At 43.5% G+C, this 8,891-nt stretch overlaps 1 protein-coding gene across 3 annotated transcripts in view; it reads left to right on the top strand.

Moving 5' to 3' along the window:
• The first annotated feature begins 467 nt into the window (after window positions 1–467).
• The window catches only part of MANBA (mannosidase beta), a 137,484-nt gene continuing 129,060 nt past the window's right edge, over window positions 468–8,891 (top strand). For 2 of the 3 annotated variants that reach the window (XR_003795571.1, XM_029235140.1), the window contains exons 1-2: window positions 468–689; window positions 8,118–8,212. Coding sequence is in view for 2 of the 3 variants with exons in the window: in XM_029235140.1 (XP_029090973.1) it covers window positions 513–689; window positions 8,118–8,212 (272 nt within the window). In the remaining variant the exon portion in view is untranslated. Of the gene's footprint in view, window positions 690–1,184; window positions 1,247–8,117; window positions 8,213–8,891 lie in introns of those variants that run through there. The other variant, XM_029235141.1, reaches the window with a different exon arrangement.

Here is an 8,891-nt window from a genome sequence, read left to right as displayed (position 1 = left end):
AGGGTGTCTTGGTTTTCGGTTCTCTGAAGCAGTGAGGAGCCTCTCTTGCTGTAGTTTCCGCACACTACTGTCTGTCCCTGAGCTCCCCGAGGCTGTGCGCCACTTTGCGTCCAGAGATTGGTGTGTCCCAATTAGCGTGCACGGTTCTCGCCTCCCGTTCCGACGCCGGAGCAGCTGGAATAAGAGCCGAGGAGGACCCAGACCGCAGCGGACCGAGCCCGGAACCATGCACGAGGTGGCGGCTCCGACACTCGCGACGCCGAGCTTCGGCCAGTTGGCACGACATCCGCGCTCCCAGCTAGCCTGCGGAGCCTGGGGAGCAGCTGAGGTCCTTTCAGCTCAGCTGACCTGGGGGCGTGGCCGAGAGGCGGGGGCGTGGCCGGGAGCTGGGGGCGGGCCCCGGGGCGGGGAGAGCTAGAGCCCAGGGTCCTCCCGAACAGAGGGTAACTTCCGCGGCTCTCCGAAGCGCGGGGCTTCTACCCCCGTGGGTGGGTGAGGTACCGGCCACCGGCATGCTCCTCCGCCTGCTCCTGCTGCTTGCGTTGTGCGGTGCGGGCTCCGCTGCCATGGTGGTCAGCGTCAGCTTGCGGGGAAGCTGGAGGATCCGCAGCGGGAACGGCTCGCTGGAGTTGCCCGCGGAGGTTCCCGGTTGCGTGCACAGCGCCTTGTTCCACCAAAGGCTCATCCAGGTACTGTGTGCGGCCTCCCCGCCGGGAGCCTGCGCCCGCGTCCCCCTCGTGGTGAGAGGGGCCCAGGAACGGCCTGGCAGTCCCCGAGCCCGGGGCTGTTCTTCTCGGTTTGGCACTAACTTCCCCTTTGCGTCTTGTGGTCTAGGGGTGGTGGTGGTGAGGGGGTGGGGATGGGGACGCCGAGGCAATGTATCTACTCTTGGCGAAGATCACCGCTGGGGTCCGGGCTAGATGGAGGCTGACCCACGCCCACGCTGGGACAGCAGCAACTCAGGAAAGCGGAGGTCCAGACAGTTCTACTGGGGGTGTTATTGCCATAGTTCTCCAGTGAAGCGTAGATTAGAAAGGACGTGTTGTCACTGACAAAGCCTAAAGCGGGGGATTATTGTTTCAACTACCCGAACACTGCAGAGGACAATAGTCTTTCTCCTAGTAAGGGTTAACTGTATTCATTAATGCCTCAGTTTTTCATTTTCGCTTTTAGGCACCAGGGAGTCAGATTTGGAGTTGATGCAGCAGCACGTAAGCTGAGGAGAATGAGACCTGCAAGTGTAAGGGTAGGATTGTCAGTGCTAGCGTACAGGCTAAATAATTTTTAATGCTGATTGGGATATGAAGAAAGATGCTGTTTCCTCTCAGGGCGTGTGATGTGATGTGATGTGTGTGTCCCAATAGATGCTTCAATTTCTAGACTTCTGGTGGAGGACGTTTTCCTGTTTGGCCGCCTGTGGTTAGAGGTTTGCAAACAGACTGCCACCTCCCACTGCTTTTTCCTTCCATCTGCTGCACATCTTTAATGGCTTTGCTAGGGACAAGATGTACTTGATACGTGGTTTGCATGCATTGTCCCAATCCGCATAACAACTCTAAAGAGTAAGTCTTCTTATCTTCATTTTATGGATGATATGAATTATGGAGCCCAGAGAAGTTAGAGAATTTTCCCAAGATCACACAGCAACTAAGAGTGGCAGAAATGGAGTTATAACCCAGCCTGGCCTGACTACATAGCCTTCTGTACTGTGTGACACTTACCCTGTGTGACACATTGACAAATCATGTGTTTTTAAAGCACTGGAGTTGACTGTCAGGAATATAATTCGAAGTTTACTTAAATGACAGGACAGTCAACTAGGGTTATGCAAAATTTCTGATCTGGTACAATTAGCCTTTTTTCAAAAATGTGTATCAGAAAGGAAGCAAATGTAAATGACACTGACCATGGTCCTGTTTATTTTTTAAGTAAAGAATCCTCAGACTTAAGTATTTGAACTATTTTTAGTTAACAAACTACTTATGACATGGACCACAGGTGACCTTGGTTACCCCAAGGCTTCACTTACCCATGCTTTGAAAATGCCTGTGTTTCTTTTGCAGGGTTTCTCCTTGCCTCATTTTCCTGATTAAATTAAGGCAATGGGAAATCATTAGTGGCTGTAGTAAATCAGATTACTGTTTCATGTTATAGGGCTACATATCAAGAAACAATGTTTGGTTACTCGTTAATGTGAATGATGTGCTCACAGAAGGAAATAACTGACTTTTCCTTGTGGGAACAATTTACAATGTCTGTTAAATCTGTTAATAAATTCTAAGGAAAAGTTTAAGTTTCAGTAAAGGTAGATGTAGTTCTTAAATGGTAGTGGGATGAGAGATGGGGAGCTTTTGGGGATTGGGGAACTCCAGGCCTATTGACAATAATCATCAAGTATCATTATGGAGTAATATGATGTTGTTATACTACCTGCTTTATTATACCATCCCTTTTTGGTGTTGACCTAGGAAATATTTTATAGTTTAGAGCAGACACTGGTCCAAATACAGTGTTTACATGAGAACTTGAAACATATCTTGCTGAAGTCATTCACCTAATTATCTCGTAAATATTTATTCAGTACCTCCAATGTGGCAGGCATTATTCCAGGTGCTTGGAATCAAGTGGTGAAGAAAACAAAGTCTTTGTCCCAATAGACATTCTAGTGGAGGAGATAGACAATAAACAGATTAATAGATAATACAGTGACAGCAGGTACACTGAAGAAAAATAAAGCATGTTAAAGGAAGAGAGAGCGAAGGCTTGTTGGGAAAGATTCTATTTTAGAAAAGGTGGTTAAAGATAGCCATTTTGATAAAGATCTTTTGATGAGTTCAGTTTTAAGCGGAAGCGAATTCCCAGCAAAAAGGAAGAAAAGATGGCAGTGAGGAGGGGAGAGCCCTTGAGGCAGGAACATGCTTGATGAGTTCCAGGAATAGCAAGCAGGCCAGGTGGCTGTAGCCCTGTGACCTGGGGGGCAGGTGGATGATTTCAAAGTAGCCATCTGGGGCAGATCATGCAGGGCTTGTAGGCCATTGGGAATAACTTTTGGATTTTATTCTGCAATGATGGGAAGATATTTTTAGCTACATTTTAGTTAGTGTACATCCTTATTCTCTTGGACAAATTTTTAAGAGTGGAATTGTTGATTCAAAAGAGTATACATTTTTTTAGTCTTTTGCTATGTACTTCTAAGTTGTTCTCCATAAAAGTTGTACCAGTTTTACACTCCCATCATGACTTTATTGGAGTACTTGTTTTAAGTGCTAGATTTGGATATTATTTTAAAAAATAAAAATAGAAACAATTTACTTTCTAGTGAGGTGGTTAAACACCTTTTTTTTTTTTTTTTTTTGGCGGTATGTGGGCCTCTAGCTGTTGTGGCCTCTCCTGTTGTGGAGCACAGGCTCTGGACGCACAGACTCAGCGGCCATGGCTCACGGGCCCAGCCGCTCCGCAGCATGTGGGATCTTCCCGGACCGGGGCACGAACCCGTGTCCCCTGCATCGGCAGGCGGACTCTCAACCACTGTGCCACCAGGGAAGCCCTAAACACCTTTTACATGTTTATTTCATGCTTATTGGTGATTTGGGCTTACTTATTCCTGTTTTTTATCTATTTTTCTATTGACTATTCATCTTTTAAAATATAGATTTGTTAGGCCTGTTATATGTTTTCAAAAATTTCCCATTTATTAATGATATATTTTGTCATATACATGTTTTAAAGTTTTATATGTTGAAATCTTTTAAGCTTTTTTTCTTTTATGATTGTTTCTGTCTTTGGTATTATGCTTTGGAAGTAATTTCCTCTCTCCCAATTAAATAAATATTTACCTATATTTCCTCCTTTTAGTATTATTATAATTCCTCTTTTGTATCTAAAATTTTGATCCATTTGAGTTTTTTCAAATGGTTAAACAGTTTTCTATATCAAATGATTTGAACAATTTCTCTGTTGTCCACTGATACAAAACATTACTTTTATCATGCACAAAATTCTTATATACTGAATTTTCTTATTCTCTTTTAAAATTCTTTTAAAAAGAGTAATAAATGTTTAATACTTACTGTACAAATACTGATGCAGAGAAATATAAAATATAAAGAAGGAAAAAGCTAATAAAAAGCATACTATTAAGCAGAGGTAAAAATTTTCATATATATCTTTCCAGACTTTTCTAAGTATATACAAACAAATATAATAATATAAAGATGAAGTCAGTCCCTGAGATGGTTTTGTAAGCTACTTCTTCATTTAAAATATATGATGAACATCTCTCTGTATCTATAGAACATCTCTCTGTATCTATAAATGTCTATAAATATAGATCTAGAAAAATTTTTAATAACTGCATAGACTCCTTTATAAAGTTTTTCTCACTCAAAATATACACTTAAAAATAGAAGAAAATATATTGTAAATATACACATACACTACTAAAAATGGTAGGTACGAGACGCAATGATCATCTGGTATAAAAGTGTAGGTAGGGGCTTCCCTGGTGGTGCAGTGGTTGAGACTCTGCCTGCCGATGCAGGGGACACGGGTTCGTGCCCCGGTCCGGGAAGATCCCACATGCCGCGGAGCGGCTGGGCCCGTGAGCCATGGCCGCTGAGCCTGCGCGTCCGGAGCCTGTGCTCTGCAACGGGAGTGGCCACAGCAGTGAGAGGCCCGCGTACCACACACACACACACACAAAAGTAGGTAAATATGGCGTGAGGCACTGAAGCACAGTTGGAAAAATGTAGACTTTGGTGTCGGACTGAGTTTGTTTCATGCCTGGATGTACTTCTGCTTCATCATGGGACCTCAGGAAAGACACTGCATCTTTTGGAGCATTAGTTTCTTCCTCTATAGAACGGTATTTACAGCACATCTTTGTTATGAAGATAAGAGTGAATGAGTGCCTATCTTGGAGGCTGATATAAAGTAAATGGTCAACAAGTGATACTGTTACTGTCTTTAGGGTTCATGGGTTTGCTTATGAACTCAGTCACTTACATGGGTCCTTAGTCGTCAGACGTAATGCTGAACGTAGTCCTATTTGCTTTAAATAGGACTCAGAATTTTAATATGAGCAAAGGGGATCAGACCACTCTGGAACCAAATTAAGTTGGTTGCTTAGCATGTGCAGTAGTTATTATAAATGTAATCTGAGTCTCTGCAACTTTTAATTTAGGGAGGTAGGCATTTGCCCTTAGAGCAATTTTTTTAAATAAATTTTATTTTTTTGGAGCAATTTTAGGTTCATAACAAAATTGAATGGAAAATACAGACAGTTCCTATATGTCTCCACACATGCACAGCTGCCCCGCTATCAACACCCCCTACCAGAGTGGTACATTTGTTACCATCAGTGAACCTTACAGTGACACATCATTATCACCAGAAGTCCATAGTTTATGTTACAGCTCATTCTTAGTGTTGTACATTCTATGGATTTTGACAAATGTATAATGATATGTAGCCACCATCATAGTATCATTCAGAGTAGTTTCACTGCCCTAGAGATCCTTTGTTCTCTGCCTATTCATCCTTCTTTCCTCCTTAATCCCTGGTACCCTCTGATCCTTTTACTGTCTCCATAGTTTTGCCTTTTCCAGAGCATCATATAGTTGGAATCATACAGTCTGTAGCCTTTTCATATTGGCTTCTTTTAAGTAAGAGAAAATATTTAACTTCTAAATTCTGTTTGTCTAGAAAAAATTTATCTGAGAAGATTACCCTCTGGAGCTTGACATGCAGCTTCCTTCAAGGAGCGGGGGGATGGGAAGGAGTCTTGTGCCCCACAAGCCCGATCATCACCCAGCCCCGAGGCTACGCAGGTTAACATCTTGCAACTGCATCAGCCTTCACACCTTTCTTGTCATGATATTTTTAAATATATTGGATTAAGTCCACAGTGTAGAGTTATAAATAGGGCTGGGTAGAGACACATGGGCAGGTTAATAACTAGGAGCCTCTTCAAACCCGTGTCCTTAAATATTTACTCCATGTTAGTTCCGTGGAGAGGCTGAGTCCTGCGTGTGGGGAAGAGAAGAAAAGGAAGCAAGTGGGCTGGGCCTGGCACACCCCATTTAGCAGAACAAAAGCTCACCATTAACCAGACCTTAAAAGTCAGTTTGGTGATTATTGGTTATTATTATTATTATTTTTTTCGGTACGCGGGCGTCTCACTGTTGTGGCCTCTCCCGTTGCGGAGCACAGGCTCCGGACGCGCAGGCTCAGCGGCCATGGCTCACGGGCCCAGCCGCTCCGCGGCATGTGGGATCTTCTCGGACCGGGGCACGAACCCATGTCCCCTGCATCGGCAGGCAGACTCTCAACCACTGCGCAACCAGGGAAGCCCTATTGGTTGTTACTAAATCTCGTCAACCACTGACTGCTCTTTTGGTATCTTTTTTTTTTTTGGCTGCATTGGGCCTTCGTTGCTGCGCGCAGTCTTTCTCTAGCTGCGGCGAGCGGGGGCTACTCTTCGTTGTGGTGAGTGGGCTTCTCATCGCAGTGGCTTCTCTTGTTGCGGAGCACGGGCTCTAGGTGCGCGGGCTTCAGTAGTTGTGGCACGCGGGCTCAGTAGTTGTGGTGCACGGGCTTAGTTGCTCCGCGGCATGTGGGATCTTCCCGGACCAGGCCTCGAACCCGTATCCCCTGCATCGGCAGGTGGATTCTTAACCACTGGGCCACCAGGGAAGTCCCCCCACCCTCTTCGTATCTTATCAAAATTATTTCTTCCAGGCAGGAGCCGTTTCTGGCTGATGCCTTTCTCTCCATTTTGACACGCACCCCGTGATGTTATAGCGCCCCTTGCGGATTTGTTCTCTGGGCAAGTGCTCAGTTGGTTGTTGCCAGGGGCCAGCCCTTACCTGTGTGGAACTGAGACAAAGTTGGCTTTTCCCTCTCAACGTGGAGTTGCAGTTCCTGAGGCAGTCACCCTTGGACCTGTCCCAGTTGGAAGGGAGAAGCCCTCTGAGCCTGTGCTGTGTCCCTCTATGTAGCCGTGGTGTTGTTCACAGACATTAGAACTGAGAAACTTCTCTTACCATTTTCTGTTCCACCTCCTGCCTGGAAGCCCTCATCTGAGAGGTAAAGGGTAGAAAATGAGTAGGAGAAGAAAGAGGTAAGGATTATGGAAGGGAGGACTTGGGGCTGGACCCTGAGATGGAAGAGCATCTGTGAACACCCAGCAGGCCAGTTGTCTAGGGCAGAGGGCCAGATACTATTTTAGGCTTCATGGGTCATTTGGTCTGTGTCGTGTCTACTCAACTCTGCTATTGTAGCATGAAAACTGTCGTATGTAATTTATAAAGGAATGGGCCTGGCTGTGCTCCAGTAAAACTTTCTTTATCGACACATGTCCATTCTTAGCTCACTGGCCATACAAAAACAGGCAGTGAGCTGCATTAGGCCTATGGGTTGTAGTTTGCTGACCTAGTCTAGGCTAATACAGGAAACCTGAAGTCTGTAAGTTTGACGGTATCTACGCTGCCTGTATATTCTCTGCAGAGATCCTTTCTGTGTTCACTTAGTAAAGCTGAGTGAAAAATAACTTTGTAAATGCTGAGTAAATCCAAGGAGTGGGAGTTTTGCTGATCTTTGGGCAGTAGAGGAGAAGTGTTCCTCTTGAGGCCAGCTGGGATAGTGGCAGCAAAACGCAAAGTGAGAACCAGAGGGCGGTGAGTGTCTGATGGCTGCGCACCATAAGAAGTGCTGCCGTTCATTCTCTGCTGATACCTTGCAGGTTCTGTGCTTGGTTTTAACAGAGGAAGCCACTCTCCATCTCCACACATGTTCTTTCATAATGAAGCTATGTAATAGTTGTATCTCAGAGCTCTTTCATTTCAGGTATTTTGATTGTGTTGGGCTTTTTTTTTTCCGTTTAAAATTATTTTTAGTATTTTTAGTATGCTCATGCCATGGCAACTTTGTTTGAAAGGTAATGGTCTCTTAAACAGATGGAGCTTTAGCTTTGAGGATGGGATGTGTCGGCATATGAAATGCTTTCACTCTTAGGCCAAGAGTTCATTAATTTTTAGGTAATAAATAGCTATCATTGATAGTTTATTTCATTAATTATTTTTACATATTTAATCACCTACCATAATTTTTATCAACAGGATCCTTACTACAGATTTAATAACCTTAACTACCGATGGATCGCCTTGGATAACTGGACCTATATCAAGAAATTTAAAATCCCTTTTGACATAAGGTACTTATGTGTGTATATCTATATTTATATCTATATCTATCTATTCAGTTATTATTATTATTTGAACTTTTGTTCTTTTTCTGTCTGCAGTAATCTTTTGTTTAGGTTGCATATCAGAACATTGTCAGACTAAAGCCTGTACTATAAAAGTGAATATATATGATTTATGTTTTGATTTGTGTATGAGGGTGGTGCCACTGATCATTAGTCACAAAATTATGTCTTTTTTTTTTTTTTTTTCAAAATTATGTCTTATTCAATCATTTTTCCAGTGGTTATAATGGAGTCACCTCGACCTAGTCAGTTCTCTTATCTGCCTTTCCTTTTCCCTGCCCTCCCAGTAATCCATAGAGTGTATATATTTACAATATTGTCAAGTAGGATCAGAGATACATCCTTTGTTTGGTGTAGCGTTAACCAGCCACTGAAACTAAGGCATTGGCCTTAGATTATGTCGTGAGGCCACGAGGAAAACCATGGTATAGTTTTCAGTAATGTTCTATGTAGCAGAATGTAACCCAATTGTATCTACCACCATTATTGCTAAATAAAAAAAAAAACAACCCTTTTGTCCCTTTAATATGACCTTTTTTTGGGTAATTATTTACTAGCTTCTTAAAAAAGAAATAAAGCCAGAAAATAGTGCTCAATATCATGGAGTTACTGTGTTCCAGGCTCT

This window comes from Monodon monoceros, unplaced genomic scaffold (genome assembly GCF_005190385.1).
Source record: "Monodon monoceros isolate NGI ecotype Baffin Bay Population unplaced genomic scaffold, NGI_Narwhal_1 Super_Scaffold_20, whole genome shotgun sequence".
Lineage (NCBI taxonomy): Eukaryota > Metazoa > Chordata > Mammalia > Artiodactyla > Monodontidae > Monodon > Monodon monoceros.
This window is presented reverse-complemented; position numbering and strand designations above follow the sequence as displayed.